Source organism: Lolium rigidum, chromosome 2 (genome assembly GCF_022539505.1).
Source record: "Lolium rigidum isolate FL_2022 chromosome 2, APGP_CSIRO_Lrig_0.1, whole genome shotgun sequence".
Lineage (NCBI taxonomy): Eukaryota > Viridiplantae > Streptophyta > Magnoliopsida > Poales > Poaceae > Lolium > Lolium rigidum.
This window is the reverse complement of record NC_061509.1, coordinates 8,156,235-8,175,443: the sequence shown is the minus strand read 5'-3', so window position 1 is coordinate 8,175,443 and position 19,209 is coordinate 8,156,235. Positions and strand designations below refer to the sequence as shown.

The 19,209-nt window shown below is 48.9% G+C and overlaps 1 protein-coding gene across 1 annotated transcript; it reads right to left on the bottom strand.

The window, feature by feature from the left end:
• Nucleotides 1–14,189: 14,189 nt before the first annotated feature.
• On the bottom strand, nucleotides 14,190–16,298 carry LOC124689178 (receptor-like protein 2). The gene has a single exon (XM_047222745.1). It carries the CDS (start codon nucleotides 16,296–16,298, stop codon nucleotides 14,190–14,192), a length of 2,109 nt encoding a protein of 702 aa, XP_047078701.1.
• Between the last annotated feature and the right edge of the window lie 2,911 nt (nucleotides 16,299–19,209).

Here is a 19,209-nt window from a genome sequence, read left to right as displayed (position 1 = left end):
CTCTCCTCATACCATATTGATTAATTGGTACGATCGAGCAAAGCACTCTCAGAGATAAGCTATATGTAGAGAGAAGCCAGGAGGGAAAGCTCGAGAGAAGGTTGGAGGGCGAGGAAGGAAGTTGAGGTGTGTTTGGGATTTTAGAGAGCATGCATATATAGATTCCAACGATCGATCGAGTCCGCAACTGTTAGGTGCACGTCACGCACCAACAACTACACGCAGGAGACATCAGCTGACTTGCGATTAAGTGTACTGCGCAATTAACTACATAGAGTAAGAGCATCTCCAAAAGACGCTCCAAAAATCGGCGCGCTATATGTAGTTTGCACCGCGCTGTAAACAATACCGCTATAGCTGAGCATTTCTCGGGCCGGGCCGGGCCGACCAAGGACCAACGCGGGAAAACTCGGCCCAGGCCCGACCATCGGGCCGAAAAAATGGGCCCAGGCCTGGCCAATCACACAGAAAGCCCGTCGGGCCTCGAGCCTCGGGCCAGGCCGCTTCACTAAATTGCCCAAAATGATGGCCCAGGCCCGGCCCATGTTGACCATCGGGCCAAGAAATCAGGCCTAGGCCCGGCCCGGAGGCATAGTCGGGTCGAGCTTGGCCCGGGAATTTCGGGCCGGGCTGCCCATGGCCAGGTATAGATAACGCGCGTTCGCGTGAAAGTTGCCCCGCGGAAGCGCCATTTTGCCGTGCGTGCTCGGGCGGGAAAAGTGCTCCTCCGCCGGATGCGCCATTATGCAGCGTGCAGCGCGGCCCAAACGGCTAGTTGGATCGTTTTCGTTCGAAATATAAATAAAAAAACAAATAAAACACGAAATATTACGAAATATATTGAAAGTTCGACATTAGCGACAGTTTATTTGAACTACACTCGAAGTCTACTCCGAGTCCCAGTCGAAGTCTGAGGAGTGGGTGCTCGGAGTCGTCTTCGACACCGGCGTCGAAGTCCACTCGAAGGAGGAGGAGGAGGAGGAGGAGGAGGAGGAGAGGACGATGGTGGACGGCCCTGCGCCATTTTTCTTCTCCTCCTCCTTCCTCGCCGCCTTATCTGCCCTCGCCACCTTCCTCGCCGCGGACTCGGCGCGGCGCTTCTCGCGGCTCGCTTTCTTCTTCGCTTTCACCGCCGCCTTCTCCTCCTCCTCCTTCTGCGCGTAGAAGGCTTCCGTGGTGGCGACGTCTTCGGGGAATTGGCGCGCCCACTCGAGGCGGAGGGCCTCGTCGCGCTCGGCAATGAGGAGGCGCTGCTCCAACTCCCGTTGGCGGCGCTGCTGCTCGCGCGTGATGACCTGCGACAGGGGCGCCAGCTGCTCCGACTGCTCCCGCGTCCAGACGTCATGAAAGTTTATCGTCCGGCAGGAGCGGCCGAAGCGCCAGGCGACGGCGTCATACGCTCGCGCCGCCTCTTGCACCGTATCGAACGTACCGAGGTGGATCCGCTCGTCGCCGGAGCGGATTTCCGCGTCGAAGCGGCCGCTCGGCCGCGCCCGAACGCCGTGGTAGCGGGAGGCGGAGCGGCGACGTGGAGGCATCTTCGGCGACGGCGGCGCGGAGGCGGAGCATCGGGGGGAGAAAGGTGGAGCATCAGTGGGGAGAGAGACAGAGACGGAGCGGCGCGTGGAATGTTCAGGCGGTTGGCGCGTTCACGCGTGTCGCGTTTATAGCGCGCGCGGCAACGCACGCGACAACTTTCCCGCGCGGAATAGCGCAAACGCTCGCGCGGGGCAAAGTTTTTAGCGCGCGTCTTTTTCCCGCATCTGCTGGAGCTTCGCACGGGCGCCAACGCGCGCTAAACTCGCGGTTTTTTTGCAGCCTCTGTTGGAGATGCTCTAATCCTGTTGTGATCCCTGCATTCTCAGGCCTCTGCCGCTCCACCTCCATGCTCGGTGAAATCTTTTTTATTTCTTTTAAGAAGGAAAACATTCATTAAAACTGTAAGCCGAGTCTACGCTTGCGCTGCGGGCTTTCTTCCTCGGTTTCCTCCGCTCCTTTGACCGGTGGACCAGAAGCATCTGCTTTTCCTCTGAGCCTCTAGGGTTTCCCCAGCTACCGCCTGCAGCTTCGCCCGCCGCTCGCCTAAGCCGAGCCGCCACGCGCGGGTCTTGCGCTCGGTCGTGACCCGTCCCCTGTGTAGTGCATGTCGGCTTCACCTATTGCATGTGGAATTGGATCTTGGCATCTTGCCTGAGTCGGTGTGGGTCTCGGTCTGGTTCGATCTCACTTGTGCCGCCCCCTCCCGTCCTCTGCCTCCAGCTTGGCGGCCCTGCCCAGATCCCTTGCCCCGAGCTAGCTGGAGCCTCTGCTCCCTTTCCTCACTTCCCTCACCATGACAGCCGGCGATCCGGAGACCGGCGGGGACGGCGCGTCGGCTTCTTGGAAGGGAACTGAGTGAAGGGATGGCCCCCTGGACCTCTACTGATTCCGCCGCCACGGCCTGGACAACCTTGCAGTCGACGGTGCAACCGCGGCCTCGCCGTGAACCAGTCCTCCTGTGCGTGCGAAACCAGCAGCGGCCAGCACACGTGTCGGTTGCCGGCAGGGCGCGAGAGAAAGTTCCTCGGCACAAAGATCGGCGGGATCCTGACTAGACGGCCACGTGAAGGCGCTCCAGAGAGAAGTTCGGGAGGATAAAAGGAGCTCGCTTCACAGCTGGTCGAGCGCTGCGGTGTCGAGCACCATAGTCCATGGACGTTGCCGAGCGCTGCCGGTGGACGTCGTGGTCAAGCGCTACGGTGGACAAGTGCATGTACGTAATGGTCGAGCGACGCTGATGGGAATTGATTGGGAATTTTGACTGCTGCGCTGCTCCCGTTAGGCTGGGTGCTGCTCTTGGGTCTGCCGACTGAGTGAGTTGGGTGGGTTTTCCGTCCGCCAGCGCTGCCGCTGCTTGGAGTTGTTGCTGTAGATGTAACTGGTCCGGGTCGGCCCATTGGACCTCCGTCCCGCACCTATATTTTGTTACCATCAGGTTATAGGTTTGGCCCGTAAAAATTTGGGTAGTGCTAGCCGTCGGTCGCCTGACCACGGGTCCAAAAATTGGTTGCTACTTTCATCATTGGATCAAAATCGTACGTCTACAATCAATCACTCAGTCACGTCGCTTTCATGTTGGCAGGCCGCACGTCGCTTTCTTCCTGTCCTGCAAGTTGCTTTCCTGTTTGCATGTCCCCATCTACCGTACCCGAGAGCGCACCACCATATGTTCCTATGCTACTGCTGGATGTTTACAACAAAAAAGTATTCTAACAAGACGGGATATTTACAACAATATTTGTGGTGATTTCAACAAAAAGCAACAGTTTAAGCACTAATAATTTTGTGCTAAAAGTTATCTTTACAAGAAATCACCAGTATATTTACAACAATAAATTAACAACAAAAGCTACATTTTTTATTTGGATGTTCACAACAGTTCACATGCCAAAAATATATTTACAACAAATGAACAATATATTGACAACATTTATTAATAACAACAATAACAACTATTTTAGGTATTTACAACAATAGTCGGCAATAATTTTAACAAAAATAATTCCCATGCTAAAAAAATGTTTACAACAAATCGATAATATATTTACAACATTGATTAATAACAAAAATAACAACTAGTTTGAGTGTTTACAACAATAACCATCAAAAAAATTAACAAAAAAAAACAAATCTCATGCCAAAAATATATTTACAACAAATCACCAATGAATTTACAACAATAATTAACACGAAAAACAACAATAAAACAAAGTTACCGTACCCGTGCCCCCACACGTCCTTGGACACCTGCCACTAGTACCTTCGGCTCCGGCGATACTACCAGCGTCGACATCACCACAGTGGTACTCGGTGGTCAGGGCGTTGCGGTACCCGAGTAGTAGGAGGAGCATCGTCGGGGAAGGGGTAGGGTGCAGCTGGATGGAAAGCAAAGGCCGACTCGCCCGGAGGAGCAGGAGGCGCTTGCTAGGGGAGGAAAGGGGCGGCTCGGTCGCCGACAGAGGCGCTGGAGCAGCGGCGTGATCGCCGGGGAGGGAAAAGGGCGGCGCGCTCGCTGGCGGAGGCGCTCGCCGGAGGAGGTGCTAGCCCGTTGGGGCGTTGGGGCGGCGCCGCGCTCGCTGGCAGAGGTGCTCGCCGGAGGAGGGCTGGCCCGTTGAGGCGGCGCCGCGCTCGTCGGAGGAGGCGCTGGCCCGTTGGGGTGCCGCCGGCAGATGCGCTCGCCGGAGGAGGCGCTGGGGCGTTGGGGCGGCGCCGCGCTCGCCGGAGATGGCGCTAGCCCATTGGGGCAGCGCCGCGCTCGCCGACAGAGGCGCTCTCCGGAGGAAGCGCTGGGGCATTGGGGTGGCGTCGCGCATGCCGGCAGAGGCGCTGGGGCGGTGCCGCACTCACCGGGAAACAAGCTCGTCAGGGAAAGATCCGCCAGGGAGGAGCAGGGCGGTGTGCTCGTTTGGAACGGTGTGCATGTTTGATAATGAGAAGAGGAAGAAAGAGTTGTGTGGCCAGTATTAGAATAAGGAACAGTGGGACCCATCCACGTGCGAGACAGAGCAACGACCGATTTTCTGGCCTGTGATCGGTCGGCTGATCAACAGCGTTTTCCTAAAAATTTAGGGTCCAACAGGTTCCGATCCTGATGACCCTAGGGTCGAACCGCTCCTGGATCGATAGGAAGGCGCTGGCCGCATCGTCTTCACCGTACATCAACTGACGCGCCGGAAAAAAAAGGGGGGCCGCAGTGCCGCACGGTTTGGAGCCCCGGCGAGCCAAGCCGTCCACGCCATCGTCACCACCTCGTCTTCCTCGTCTTCCCCGTCATGCCACGCGAGCCGGGACGCTCTTAATCGCCACCGCCGAGCCCATCTTCCCCGATGCCGGTCGTTGGCGCCGCCGTCGATTTCGACCTCCCCAGCCGTCGCCGACCTTCCCAGAAGCACCAGGGCGAGCCGCTGGTTCTCCCGCGCCCCTCTGCGCCCTTTCTCTCCCTCTGTATCGCCGCCGCCACGCGCGCCTGCGAGCACCGCCGCCGGGTGTGGCCGTCGGTGCCGCTCCGGACGCGGCTGCGTGAAGGTGTAGCTACAGGATTACATCAGCCGCGCGCCAAGGGAGGATCCTAGTCGAAGGCAACGCCGTGCCGTTGCGCGTCCCCGACGGCGCCGCCGGTCCGTATATCCCCTTCCTTGTATTCTTCACAGCTTTGTGCTACTAGGGACGAACCTTGGATACCCTTTGACCCTACAAGGATAGGATCGGTCCGAACCGTGGACCTCTGATTTTCTAAAAGGTTTGGAGGTCCAATGCTAGGGGCAAACCGGACCGGTTGCATCATGAGTTGTTGCTGTGCTGGGAACTGAAGCTTCACTTTTGTTTTTTTACTTTTTTTTTGCGGGCTTGTTTTTTTTACTTTCAATTGATCATTCATTTGTTCCTCTTGCTGCGTTGGCTCCATTTGATTGTGTTTTTTGTTTGCTGTGTGCTCTTTTGTTTGCAGGCTGTTGTGTAGAGTTGTTGCCTTGTTGGTGGCCGCTGGCTTTGTTTGATTTTTCGGTGGTTATGCCGACGATTTTCTGCTTCAGTGAGGCGTGATTTCCTTTGATTCAGTCACTTGTTAATCATTGAGGCTTCTTCGTTTGGTTGCAAGGGGCTCAAAAACCAGGGAACGGAATCCCCGTCCGAGATTTCTCTGGTCACGAGGGAACCCCCGGTTTCCCCTTCCACTATGGAAAATTAGCGATTGCCGTTTGGACAGCAAAGTACGGGAAGAGTAGGGAAAAAGCAAAATTCAAAAAGAAGGCCAAAACTGTACGTTTTTTCACAGTAGATTATAAAAGTCAGGCATACAAATTCATACATAAATTTCGAGGAACATATTCAACCAACCACACCAACATAAGCATACATTAATCTTTACATCTCCAGGCAAATAACTCCAATTTTGAACCAAAATCAGAACAAGCAATTATACACCAAAACTTCAATTCTCAACCGAAACTTCACAGTTTCATTATGATTTTTGACTCTCATGCCCTTCACTATGAAGTCTCAAGATTCGAATGCTAGTACTGCAAAAGAGATGCATGTGTTAGTTAGTTATGTAGATCAATAGAGCAGTTTTCACCGAAGTGACAACGAATAAAATGAAGTGTAAGATCCAGAAACCGGGGCTCGTCACCACGTTCCCGTTTTCATCCACGACAGAGCTCGCCTTCCGCCACCTCTGCCTCATCGACCATGCGACCAGAGCACCGAAGCTCCTCCATCGTCCGAGCCTAGTGCCAGCCCCTCTAGCGGACGGTCTCCTCACTGCCGCCCCCAAGCCCATGCTCCCATTCCAGAGTGGAGGAGCCACGGTTTGCCTCCGACCACTCCAAGCATGCCGATCGACCGACCGCGGTGCGCTCACCCTCTCTTGCAGTTCCCTGAAGAAGTTTCAGGTTCAGATTAACATAAGATAAGAACCTCATCAAAATTTCATTTTTTCGAGAGAATATGTCAACACCATGGAGAGTATTTCTGAACATAAATACTCCTCTCAAAGGAGAGTATTTCTAAACAGAAAGCAAACAGCACCAAGCAACCTAAGCAGCAACAATAGGTGCTACATTTGTAAGCAACCTACACAGCAAGCAACATGTATGGGTACCAAAGGAAGCAGATATCAGGCATGCTTCATCATTGACATCCAAAAAACTTTCGCAATGCCATGGATATTGCAGGACAAATATAGAAGTGCAGTGAAGGTAAGTATAGAAGTGCAGGACAAATATATAGAAGTGCAGTGAAGGTAAGTACCGAGCAGTCACCACCGGCTGTGCTTGGCGAGAGCTTTCGCCTGCCGTCGTGTTCTTGCTCGCCAAGAGCTTCGCCGGCCGCTGTGCTCCTGCTTGCCGAGCACGTCGGCCATCACCATGCTCCTGCTCGCTGAGAGCCTTTGCCAGCCGTCATGGTCCTGGTTGTCGAGAGCATCGCCGACCGCCATGATCCTCGCCGAAGTTTATGGTAAAGTGTTAGAATACATGGATTCCAGAATGTAAAGAATTCAACAATCACCAACAGCTAGCTATATCCAAGCTTCAGGTTTACACTAAAACCCAAAACTTTTTTTGGAACTAGACAAAGCAAAAGGGGCAAGATCAAGTGCGTTAATATGCAAGTCATTCAGTTAACTTGAATTCACTTGTCGCATAAAGGATTTGTATCCAAATGGAACCATGTCACTCCCATGAATGCCCTGAAGATAAGCGAGGTATCGCATAAAGGATTTGTATCTAAATGGAACCATGTCACCGCCAGAATATCTTGGTTGGGGATTTGCAGCTAGCAGTAGTGTTCTAAGCACTCATTACTAATGCAGCTTATGCTCACATCAGATTGAAATTGAGAGCTATATTTTTCACAAAGTCGCCTGATGACACACAAAAATAGCAGCCTGATAGAATTAAGGTCACACAGACCTCTGAACTAAATGTCTACTGAACAATGGTATATATTTATAGTATGATTGCAAACACATTACAATGAGTCTTAAGATCACAAGGCAATCTAGTATTTTGGTTCAGGCATCACTAAAAAATTCACACTCTGATCATAAGATAATATAAATCCTAATTATGATATGATGTTGGTTTAATTTATTTCTGTATGATACTTGGAGACATACCAAGCAGCAGCAGATGTAATGCTAACCATCCCAGTGATTCATGATAGCAGAAACAATGGCTTTCAACTACGTCCCGTCACAACCTTCAGCGAGCATGAAATTAGCAACGCAACATTCATGTATTATAAACCAGAATACGAGAACAAACACTGTGACTGCCAATTAATCAGACAGATCAAGACTAGCTCAAGAGAAAAATTGCTATGACTAAGAACTTTGTGGATTTGTAGCAATCTGGAGCTATTCCTAGAGAAGCGAGCAGATCTGGAGCAAATTTGATGAAGGGGGTAACCTTTGTGGCGAGCTCGGGCGGAGATCTTGGACGAGCTCGGACGGAGGTCTTGGACGAAGGCGAGCAGAGGAGAGCCTGGACGAAGGCGAGCGGCGGAGAGCTCGGAAGGAGGAGGAGTTCTCGGACGGTGGAGGACGGAGGCGGAGATCTTCTACGGCGGACGGCGGAGGACGGAGGCGGAGATATTCTACGGCGGAGGACAGAGGAAGACGAAGACGACGGAGGGCGGCCGCCGGAGGAAGGAGATCGCGAGCGTTGGTGTCGTCGGGAAAATTGATGATAACCCCTCAGTTGGCGCGACTTTGATCATAACCCCCCTTTGTGTCACTGACATGTGGGTCCGGGACTTTGATCATAACCCCCCTTTGTGTCGCTGACATGTGGGGTCCGGACCCACATGTCAGTGACACAAGGGGGGTTATGATCAAAGTCGCGCCAACTGGGGGGTTATCATCAAATGCCCCGGTGTCGTCGCCTCTCTGTCACGAGACCAAGTCGCGGATCTTGTTCCCCACGTCTGGACTAGTGGAATTCGCTCCCGGGAAGGAAGGCGGAAAGGACGCGGAAACAGAGCCTCGAGGGCATCCAAATGTACAGGTGGGCTATACCAGGGAAATTGAGCCCGGGGATTGTGAGTGGGGGCAGGGAAAACACGGGGAACCCCCGGGGAAAGCCTGCAACCAAACGAGCTCTGATTGCTCTTTCTCTGCCATGGATCGTGGTTTAGCTTTATGGCCATGTTTGTTGGCATTGGTCTGGCCGTTACTTTTGGCTGAGAGCTTCCAGCGACATGATGATTGATTAATTTTATCTACTATCAACACATGCGAATCAATCTGAATTACTAGAAGCACATGCCATTCCTTTGCTTCTTTCTGTTATTTTCCAATCGCACAGATCACAGGGACGTTACATATGTGTATATATATCAGCTAACCTAGCTCTGACTAACTAGGATTGTAATACTAATTCATTTATAACTAGCTCTTGACATGTCCAGGCTTATAAAGCCAATAAAGAGAAATGGCCAACTATTAGGTTGGATTATACATTCTCCCTGGCATGGTTATTTAGGTTTGCTATTTTATTCGCATCAGTTCTATGCCTATCCGCTAGCAATGGTTCTCATCATGCGGATATTGTGGCGCTGCAAGGCAAAGGCAGGTATGTGCTTGTGCCTACCGATGTGTGCAATCGCCGCTCATTTTTGGATGTCAGGTGCCATGGCACAAATCACCCATTAGCTGTTGAATGAGAGAGAAAGCTGGTTTCAATGAAATGGGATCAGCACAGCAACGGTGATTGTCTGAGGCATCTGACATTTTCTTTGATGGCTGAATCATGCGGCCTATCTAACACCTTGCCACTGAAATTGACTTTTCGTTTCGGCAGGAGAACATCCCCTTCCAGGTCCATAAATTTTACCTCGAGGTCGGCAATTTTTCGTTAGCTTTGGGGGAGAAACAAGTATTTTCGCTAAGTCTGATCCCGGAGAGGCATCTGCATAAGATGTGCCTACTAGGAAAGACACAGACATAGGTGCTTCTGAGGTGCGCCAAACTTCCTTGGTTAGTAAGTCATTTCTTACTGTAAACATCATTTATGCTTTCTCATGATTCGTTTGGATTAATTTTGCACGGTGTTGGTGGGAGCTTGCGTACACACACCTTTCATACTGTTGTTCCATATGGGTCGTCTACTCCGCTCCTTCTATGGTTTGCATTTAAGATTTTAACACATGCTATTGTGTTCTGCGTTTTCAATTCTGATGGCATGGTGTTTGTGTAGGAGGTAAAGGAGTTGGGGCTGGTACAATGGATGACGCGAATTCCAATGTAGGGAATCACCCTGGCAAAAAGGTAGTCACTAGCAGTTTTACAATCTTCAACTTCGAAACAGCTTTTCAGTGGTAACCTGGATGGATCTTCTGACCGTTAAACAGAAAATATTTACTGTGTCTTGCTCCATCCATTCAGCCAATGCCACCGGTTCTAAAACTGTTGTTTGTTCCTATAGAAACTCTGGTGAGTAGACCTCCCGGTAGCCGGTACTGCTCTGCCTTGGTTGGTATCCCGGTGTTGAGTTTTGCCGGGTGTTCACACATTTCCCAACTGATGAATGGAAGCACGCTCGTGGAGTTAATCATAGCTCAGTGACAGCTGAAGCTTTTTTTTCTTTGTGTTTTGTGTAGCTTAAGTTTAGCATGTGAAACATTTAGTCTATGCCTAAACAAATATGTTCGCTTAGTGTTTTGTCTCATTTGTGAAGTTTCATCAAAAAATATGTCAGAATGTGACCTGTGTAAAAAAGAGAAGACATACGTAAATACTGTCACGTACTATTTACACATCATTTGTTCTTTTTGTGTAGGTCACATTTTGACATTTTTTTGGATGAAACTTCACAGATACACAAGATACAACATAATATATGTCTAGAATTTTAGTTTGCATTTTTTGGAAACTTGGAAGTGTGCCAACAAAAAATGAGGTACGGGCACAACTAGTTGCGGAATATCCCCTCTCTAGTGAGTTCTACGTCTCTGTGATAGTGTCTTTCTAAACCATGCTGCTTCTGATGATTCAGTCTTTCAAGGGAGGCATGCAGCCAGCCGCGTCTGTCAGAACGGATGCATGCATGACTGAGCATGCGTGTCTTCATGTGTTTTGTATAACTGGACGCTTTTTCGTTCAGACATCACTGTAGAGAGACTAAAGCCATTTCTGAAGTTAGCAACTTTTTTATCTGCTATCCGTCATGTTTATTTAAGCTAATTAAATTACTCAACCTGTACAGAATTTTAGGTAATTTTAAGCTCTAGAACAAATGTCTTTTGGCAAGCACTCCCAATGCCGGCACCAGCACCGGCACCCCCCACAAGGAGCCCAACCACATCGTACACACCGCTTACCGCTCTGCAACTGTCTTCACCACAAAACTGCGTGGATAATAGCATAGAGACATCAGGCCGTTTGACAACGATAAATAGGCGGCGCGGCGAAGCGCGCTTGTCCATCTAGTGCACTATTAAACTGCAATACACGGTTCACACGAGAGCTTGCTTGTGATTATATCTATACCTAAAAATAAAGGCAAAAGAGCTTCTTGTTGGTCTGTTATGCCCAGGTAGGTCTCACGATGGAGAGCTAGAAGGCACCATGGTCACCGTGACGAAAGCTCCAAGACGGTGTCTCGCTCCAGGGCAGCTCCTTTACAGGAAGAAGGCGTGGAGTTTGTGGAAGTCAAGGCGGCTCCATTTGACGACTGGGTGGTTGATTTAGGGGGTGGTTATGCACATGGCGATTTGGCAAACAGTGGCGCAAGAGAAAGCCCGGACAATGGTCGAGGAATTTTTATGGTGGGAATGGTCGATGGAAGCTGAACTTTGTCCACGTTTATCTTGACGGAGCGACAAATGATGCATCTAAATAAGAAGCAGAAGTCTCCTCGCAAAAAAAAAAAAAAAAAAAAAAAAGCAGAAGTAGTGACCTGCAGTACGTGACACAGCGAGGGCCGCGTCAAATGAGTAATTCAGCTCCATGCAGCTTAATTGTTTGTGATATTGCCAAAGTGACAAGTAGTCAGGTATACATGAAAGATTCTGTGGATGGAGGCTTGCTGAAACATGCATTTGTTGAGATGGTCTTCGTGAGATGAAAATTTGGAAACAGCGCGTATGTACATGGATGTGTATTCTTAGTCTTTTGTATAGTTGAGAGCAAGGGGGAAGATGTATGGGGAATTCCTTAGCTCATTTACTGCCATTTGTAGCCCATTTTCGTGTTAGTTTTTGTTATTTGCTAACTAAAATAAATTGAGACTTGTAGCACGTCAATACATTATAATACCTATATTTTTTTTGTGCGTGCAGACTGTTGTGTTATATCAATTTGGTAGTTACAACAAATATTAATAATATATATATTTGTGAAATATAAAGTGTGAGATTTAGAGAGTGAACCATGTTGGTATAAACGAAAGAGGATTATTTTAGAGAACTATACAAGTCAACATAGGGATACGCTATGTTGGAGTGGAAAATGGTGTTGAAGTCTAGGATTACGGTGTTCTCTTGATTTTCGGGATAAATTTCAGGTGCACCCAAGATTTTAGTGATGTGAGTTAACAACATCCAGGAGCTCCGCGCTGGCCCTCTTCTCTATCACCAGATCTGAAGCAAGGTCACTCATTATTGCTGTAGTGGATAATGCCTTGGCCTCACTCTTAGGTCCTCTAGATACCATAGGTACACATAGCTGTTCTTTCATTTCAGCCTTGGTTTGCACAGAGAAAACAAGGTTATCATATGCAGGAAGATATATTCTCGTTAGAAAGGACTCGTTGAAAGTTGTCTTACTAGTGCATCATGTACAACGGTGAGAAGCCATTTTTCTGGCTGACGTGACACTCCTTCAATAATTCAAAAGAAGTGGGATCCGTAGAATTGTACTCTTTTCCCTAAAATCACAGACATACATGAGACCAGCTTACAGGTACGTGGATCTGGTATAAAAGTACAATGTGCACAAAGGCTCATACAAACAGCTACCTACTTACTTTAGTAAATCTAGATCTAGCTATAGGGAGGGTGTATTTGGGAGAGGGAAATTTGCTTAAATCTATCAAACAAAGTTGGTTAAATTAGCTAAAAATTGAGGATGGGAGGGGAAATGAGTTGAGAAGGTAGGAGGGTCGAGTTTGAGTGGGGAGGGGGTGAATGAGGATAAATTTGGTGATGGTAGGTGGCTAGGCGCAGTTAGGTGATGCTCCAGGTTACCAGTGACGTACCACCATTTCGGTACGTCAACGGTACATTTGTACCGCTGGCATACCAGAAGCGCGGTACGCAAGCGGCAGTTACACATGACACACAAGTACAGAAGGCACAATGCCTCACAATACCGATGGCCTACCACGATTATGTATTACCTAGCTTGCCCTTACCCCTGGTGTATCCGTTTCTCAGTATGCTAGCGGTATATTGGTACTACTGGTGCACCAAAATTGTGGTACGCCAGCGCCCAACGGTAAATAACACTAGTGTGCTCTACAAGTTTAGTACGCTAGCGGTACCAATGCTAGTATAAGTCTTTTTCTATTAGTGATAGTCGCATTGTCCTAAGGTTACAAGGAGAGTCCAAACCGGATTGGTGGCAGAGTCCTATATTAACATGGAAATTACATTGTCTTGTTCTCCAAGGCACAGGCTAGCTCAAGACGGTGGCACGCGGACTTCTAAAATCTTGACTTGATTTCTATCATGTACATCAATATAACTGGGCGAGAATATGAACAGAGGAGTTGTTTTTTTCTAGGGCAAGTAGATTTTTTCAGTCGAATATATGGTTAGTCGTCTCCATGTCCTGAACTCAGCCCAAAGAGTTTCACCTTCGGCCCACGTCCTCACGTCGCACGTAGAAATGCTGAATACTGTCACACCCGCGGCCTGGCCCATTTCCTATGCTCAGTCCATTTCATATAGCCCGGACTCCCGGAGCCACTCCCCACTCCCCACTCGGCGACCCGGTACGCCGTACGCCGGCAGGCGGCGGCTCGGCGGGCGGTGCACAGGTGCTCCCTCGTCCGGTGGTGGGAGCTCAGGCAGGGGATCGGACCAGGGTGCATTCCTTGATCTGTGCTCTGATCCCACGGTTCCCCACGAGGCTGAGGATTCTGGTCGCCGTGACTCGCCGCAGAGGCAGCTCAGTATCTCGGCGTGCGCAACGCTTGCCGGCGGACGGATGCCGGAGGTGCATAATGTATCCCTGACGCGCATTCCTGAGGTACATCCTGCATTAAAAAATATTTCTGATTTTTTTGGGCCGTGTAGTTAGTTACTACTACTACTACTAATACTACTATCCATTGTTACTTGAAAGTTTGTTACTGGAGCAGCCACCATCTTTCCTTTTATCCCTGAGAAGGTTTGTGATGGATTTTTGAACGTGCTGTTGTATGATCTAGATTATGGCTAGTGGTGCTTACTCGTTACATCATACATTTCATCTTAACTATTCATAATACCTGGAAATTTAGCATGCCCAACTTCCTAGTGTTACTGAACAAACAATTGATTAGTTACATAGAAGTACACAGGGAAAAATAGTTAATTTAGGATGCGCAACTATAAATTATGCGTACACACTACAGAGAGTACAAAGTGAATGTCCAGATACCAGGGATGTTGATCTTGCTGGGCTGGAGCCACTCACATGGCCTTGCTGAACTGAGAAACACTTGAGGTCACATAGTACTTTGGGGGTGGTGATAGCAATTACAAGTGTTGCCAAAATATCTGGGTAAGGCTATCTGATCATACAGGAATCCTACTACAAAGAAAGCACCAAAGGCGATGGCGAAGATGACCTCAGAGCCAATCTCTTTTGTGGAGACAATGGAGACTGGACCTGCATCTGTTGAACCACAATGGTTTACAAGCATAGTACCACACAGTTTCGGGTTTCCATCAAAGCTAGAACCTGGGAATGTGCTGAGCTGGCCCGTGGTTGGAATAGTGCCTTCTAGGTCATTATTAGAAATGCTGAATTTTGAAAGAAAGTGTAGATTATTCAGTGCAGCTGGAATTGTACCAGTGAGAAAATTACCGGACAAGTCAAGGGTCTGCAGGTTCTTGAGGTCACAGATTGGTTCTGGGATCTCTCCAGATAATTTGTTAGAGCTCAAGTTGAGGGAAGTGACTGCTTTCAGCTGGCCAATCGTCTCAGGTATCATACCAGTGAAGTTATTCATACCCAGATTCAGTACTTTAGGAAAACCACTGGGCATGAGGTACTGCCTATATGGACTCGTATGATAAATAGGCAGCTCAAAGACCTTTGGTGTAGTCTTGTCTGATTTAAGCATTGACATATCCATTAAGGCACTCGGAATTTCCCCTGTAAGGTTGTTGTTTGAGATGTCCAGATAGAAGAGGAAGTTTAGGCTTCTGATCCAGTCAGGTATTTGTCCAGTGAGTTGATTGTTGTTTAAACATAATATCCCTAAATTTGTGAGCTTTGATAACCAATCAGGTACTGTTCCAGACAATGAACAATCATTCATAGAAAGAACCTGAAGATTTTCGAAACCATCGATGCTGAGCTCTGGCATAGTCTCTTGCATGAAGTTGAACCCAATAAGAAGGGTTTTGAGGCTCTTCAAAGTCCAAAGGATCTGAAGTGTTCTAGTGATATCTGTAAGAGAGCAGCCAACAAGGGATAGGAACGAGAGGAACTTCAGACTGCCTATTCTTTCTGACAACTGGACATGGAAATTGTTGTGAGATAGCCGTAGTGCAGTCAGCCTGCTGCAGGAGTATATGGTTTCTGGAATTGTGCCAGTCAAGTTGTTGTACAGAAGATCTAACTTTTTTAGATTGGCAAGGCTTGAGAAGTTGACCTCAGTAAGTTCCCCACTGAAGTAGTTGTTCTTGAGGTCAATTGTTATGAGATTTGTGCAGTTGCTCAGAGCTGATGGCAACCTCCCTGACATGTTGTTGTGATCCAGATGCAGCTCCTCCAATCTCTTCAGCTCACCTATAGAATCTGGAATATTACCACTGAGCTCATTCCCCCCAAGATCTAGGGTGATCAGAGTTGTGAGCTTGCTGATGCCATTGAGAGCTCCTTCTAAAAAATTGCTAGGTAAAGAGAGGTGCTCTAACGAGGTAACATTGAAAAGCTCATCTGGAAGTGTCCCACTTAGGTTTTTGTAGCCAGCATTGAGCAATTTCAGCGCGGTACAGTTATTGAGCCCCCGAGGGATGTTTCCACTGAATTGGTTAAAACTGAGTTCAAGCACAGCAAAAGATGGTGCGCTAAGACAGGGCGTAATTGGTATCTGCCCAGTAAAACTGTTTGTGCTGGCATTGAGTATGACCAGACTCTTCATCATCTTCCATGTCGTTGTTGGAAACCTTCCTGTAAACAAGTTGCTTGATATGTTCAGTACCTGTAGTGGCCGCACACGGGTTGAAGATGGCAGCTCATGCAGGCTTCCTGTCAGGCGGTTGAAACTGACGTCAAGTTCAATGATGCTGCTGGATGAAAGCAATTCCAATGGTAAGCCACCAGACAGCGAGTTGCTGGACAGGTTGAGTCGCAGCAAGCCTGTGAGGTTGCCTACGAAAGGAGATATGGACCCCTCGAGACCTCGAGAAGCCAGCGAAACATCAGTGACCGTCCTATTGGGGCTGCAGGTGATCCCTTCCCACCTGCAGCAGTCCATGCCACTCCGCCATGATGCCGTGAGGCCACCGTCCCACGAGAGCGCCAAGGCGACCAGTAGCACAACAGCCAAACCAAATGAAGGTATGGAAAATCCGTTCCTGTGTGAGTAACTTAGTGTCTCCATGGTTTTCTCGAGAAACTAGCTTGGAAACCAGAGGCTTAAGCTTTGGTCTGTGAGGATGAGGTGCTAAATTGTCTAACGAAGAAAGAGCAAGATAGGGAAGGAACAAGGGGCGGTGCTGATATACAAGCACTTGGTTCAGTTGAACCGAATGATATTGATCAAATATTTATTAGATTAGTCTTTGCCGTTGTTTATTGTGGATTAAAACAAAAAACCAGAGTTGAACCCAGTGCTCTAATCATCTGGCTTTGCAAAAAAAAAAACTTTGTTCTCCGTTTCATTTGACATACTCCCTCTATTCTGATTTAGTCTACATTCTAGAAAAAATGAGACAAATTAGTATTGCATTTATTAGTACTACTTAGATATGTGAACAACCAATTCAAACTACATTGAAAATAACAACCTCCAATAAAAAGAGCAAAACCACATCGGTTTCAGTGTTGTTGTTGACTACTACGTAAAAGTTAGAATGTAGAGTATTTTAGAATAAATTTTAGGGCTAGAATATAGACCGTTTCAGAACGGAGGAAGTACTAGTGATGAGAAGATAGTTTGGGTCGGGTTAGTTGTTAGCCTGCAATTGCTTATGTACCATAGTTTATTCGTAAGTCTGACTTCCAAGCACGTATTGGTGTGTTAATAATTACTCTATATTATTCTGACCGCTTCCTACCAGTTTTACTACACCTTCTGAGGAATCCCTTTCCTGGCAAGTAGAATCATTTGACTGCGTATAATTACATCACATCGTTGATGTTAGGTTCGATGCACATACATGGTCTGGAAGAGCACGTGTAGGTATATGAAGGGTTTGTTTCGAAGAAGTATGCGTGTTATGTTGATTGAATAGATGCAGTTTTACTACACAACAGCGATGTGCTCGCTCAAGGAGGTTTTGTCGGTCGACGGAGGCACCAGTAAGATCCTTAGGGCATCTCCAACCGAGCGATCCAAACGGCGTTGGGCCGTTCGTTTTGGGCCGCTTGCGTGGCCGTCTAGACACGCGGACAGCGCCCCGTGTCCGTTTGGGTCGCACGCTGCGCCCAACGCAGCGGCCACCCATTTGGCCATTTGGCATATTTCTTTGCGAAATAGGCCATCTGGCCACACATCCTTATAAACAATGTCTAACAAATATAGAATAATATCTCATAAACATAGAATAATATCTAACAAACATAAAATAATATCAAATGTACCATGATAAAGAAATTAAAATGTGCCGTAGTTTGAGAAAAATATAAAAATTACAATTGAGATTGTCTAACTCAATTAGGGCGCTCAGGATCTCCTTCTGTCTCTTCTCGAACCAAGCTCTCTTCGCCTCGCTCATGTTGCTCAAGTCGGCGTTCATGATGAGGTTGTCCTCGGCTTGGCGTTTGAGCTCAACTTCCTTCGCCTTCACCTCCACCTCTTTGGCCCTTGCTATTGCTATGAGATCAAGTTCTCTCTCTTTGAGCTCAACTTCTCTAGCTTTGGTCTTGGCCTTGACCTCTTCAATCTCAAGCTTCTTCTGCTGGACATCAAAGAATTTCTTCATGTCCTCTTCTTTCTCCCGGCGCCTCCTCTCATCCCTCTTATCCGTGGACACCTCTTTGTCTGCATGCATCTCCTTCAAAGTGCCAAACAATAGCATGGACGAAGCATCACGCTTCATGTCGGCTTTGGTTGCCTTGTGGCCGCGTGGACGACTTGCACGAGAAGCGGAGCTACCGCAAGGCTGCCCACCATCAAGGTCAATGACCGTGGCATCTTTGGCGGTCTTGTTGCCAGTCAAGGTTGCCATGTACCCCTCGTACCCCTCCTGGAACTTGGGGGTGCCGTGGAGTTCCTTCCAACAATGAGGGAATGCAAAGGTCTTTTCTCCATTGTTAGATTTGTACCATTCCAAAGCTTGCCACACCTAGAGCAAAGCGAGACAACAACGATAAACATATGTGCAAACATCGGATGAATAAGTTGAGGTTAAGAATCATACCAAGTCCTTCACACCCATGCCACTAACGGGGATCCGCTTCACGTGATCATACGCCGCCTGGAACTTGTCGCATTCCGTTTGAATTGCTCCCCACCTCTTTTGGAGCGATATCTCGCTGCGGTCGCTCTCAAATGGCTCCTGTCCGTATTTGCGATGGTCATGGTCCGGCGCCAGAATGCGGTCCCCTTCTGCTCGGCACCTGTCAACGCATCTTGCCCGATGGTCAACCATCCTTGGACGAGCACCTTGTCCTCCTTCTCTGTGTAGTTGCTGGTTCTTTTGCTTACCCGGCGACCTCTACCTTGTGTAGCTGCGGCTTGTGTGAGGTCCTCACCGAACAACGGCTCCTCCTCGATGTTTATGCTGCCGGGACAGGCAGTTGTGCCCTCTTGTGTGTCAATGGGAGGTGGCTGGGGAGCCTGCTGTGTCGAAGGATATGGCACGGTCGTCGGCATTGTCTGCGGGAAAGACGGAGGGGCTTGCACGGTGGACGGTGACTGCGCGCGCTCGACCGACAAATCGTCGAATAGGTTGCGTGCACCGGCCATCGCAGCTGCTCCCAGGTGCTTGGGGCCTTTGGAGTTGGCCGGCGCACGGTTGAGGTCAATGGACGAAGGTGACGGCCCCGTCATGGACTCGCCCACCTCCGGTGACCCATCCCGTGACGGGTAAGCGTGCCTCCCTGAATGCGCCCCCATTTCGTGCGCAAACGGGGCAACTGGTGGGGCAGTTGACCTTGGAGGAAGGGGCCGGGTCACAGACGAGGCCGAGCTCCCCCCCTCCCGAGGCCGTGCCGGTGCCCGGGATGATCATGTGCTGGCCGAGCGCTGCGTGGCCGTAAAAGAGCATGGCCTGCGCCTGCTCTTGAATGAGACTGTTCTTCGCGTGCGTTTGGAGTTCGAGGAGCTGCTCCGCCGCCCGCAGCCACTC

Coding starts and splice junctions, on each gene's coding strand:
- LOC124689178 (XM_047222745.1), bottom strand. CDS start 16,298: ATGGAGACACTAAGTTACTCACACAGGAACGGATTTTCCATACCTTCA.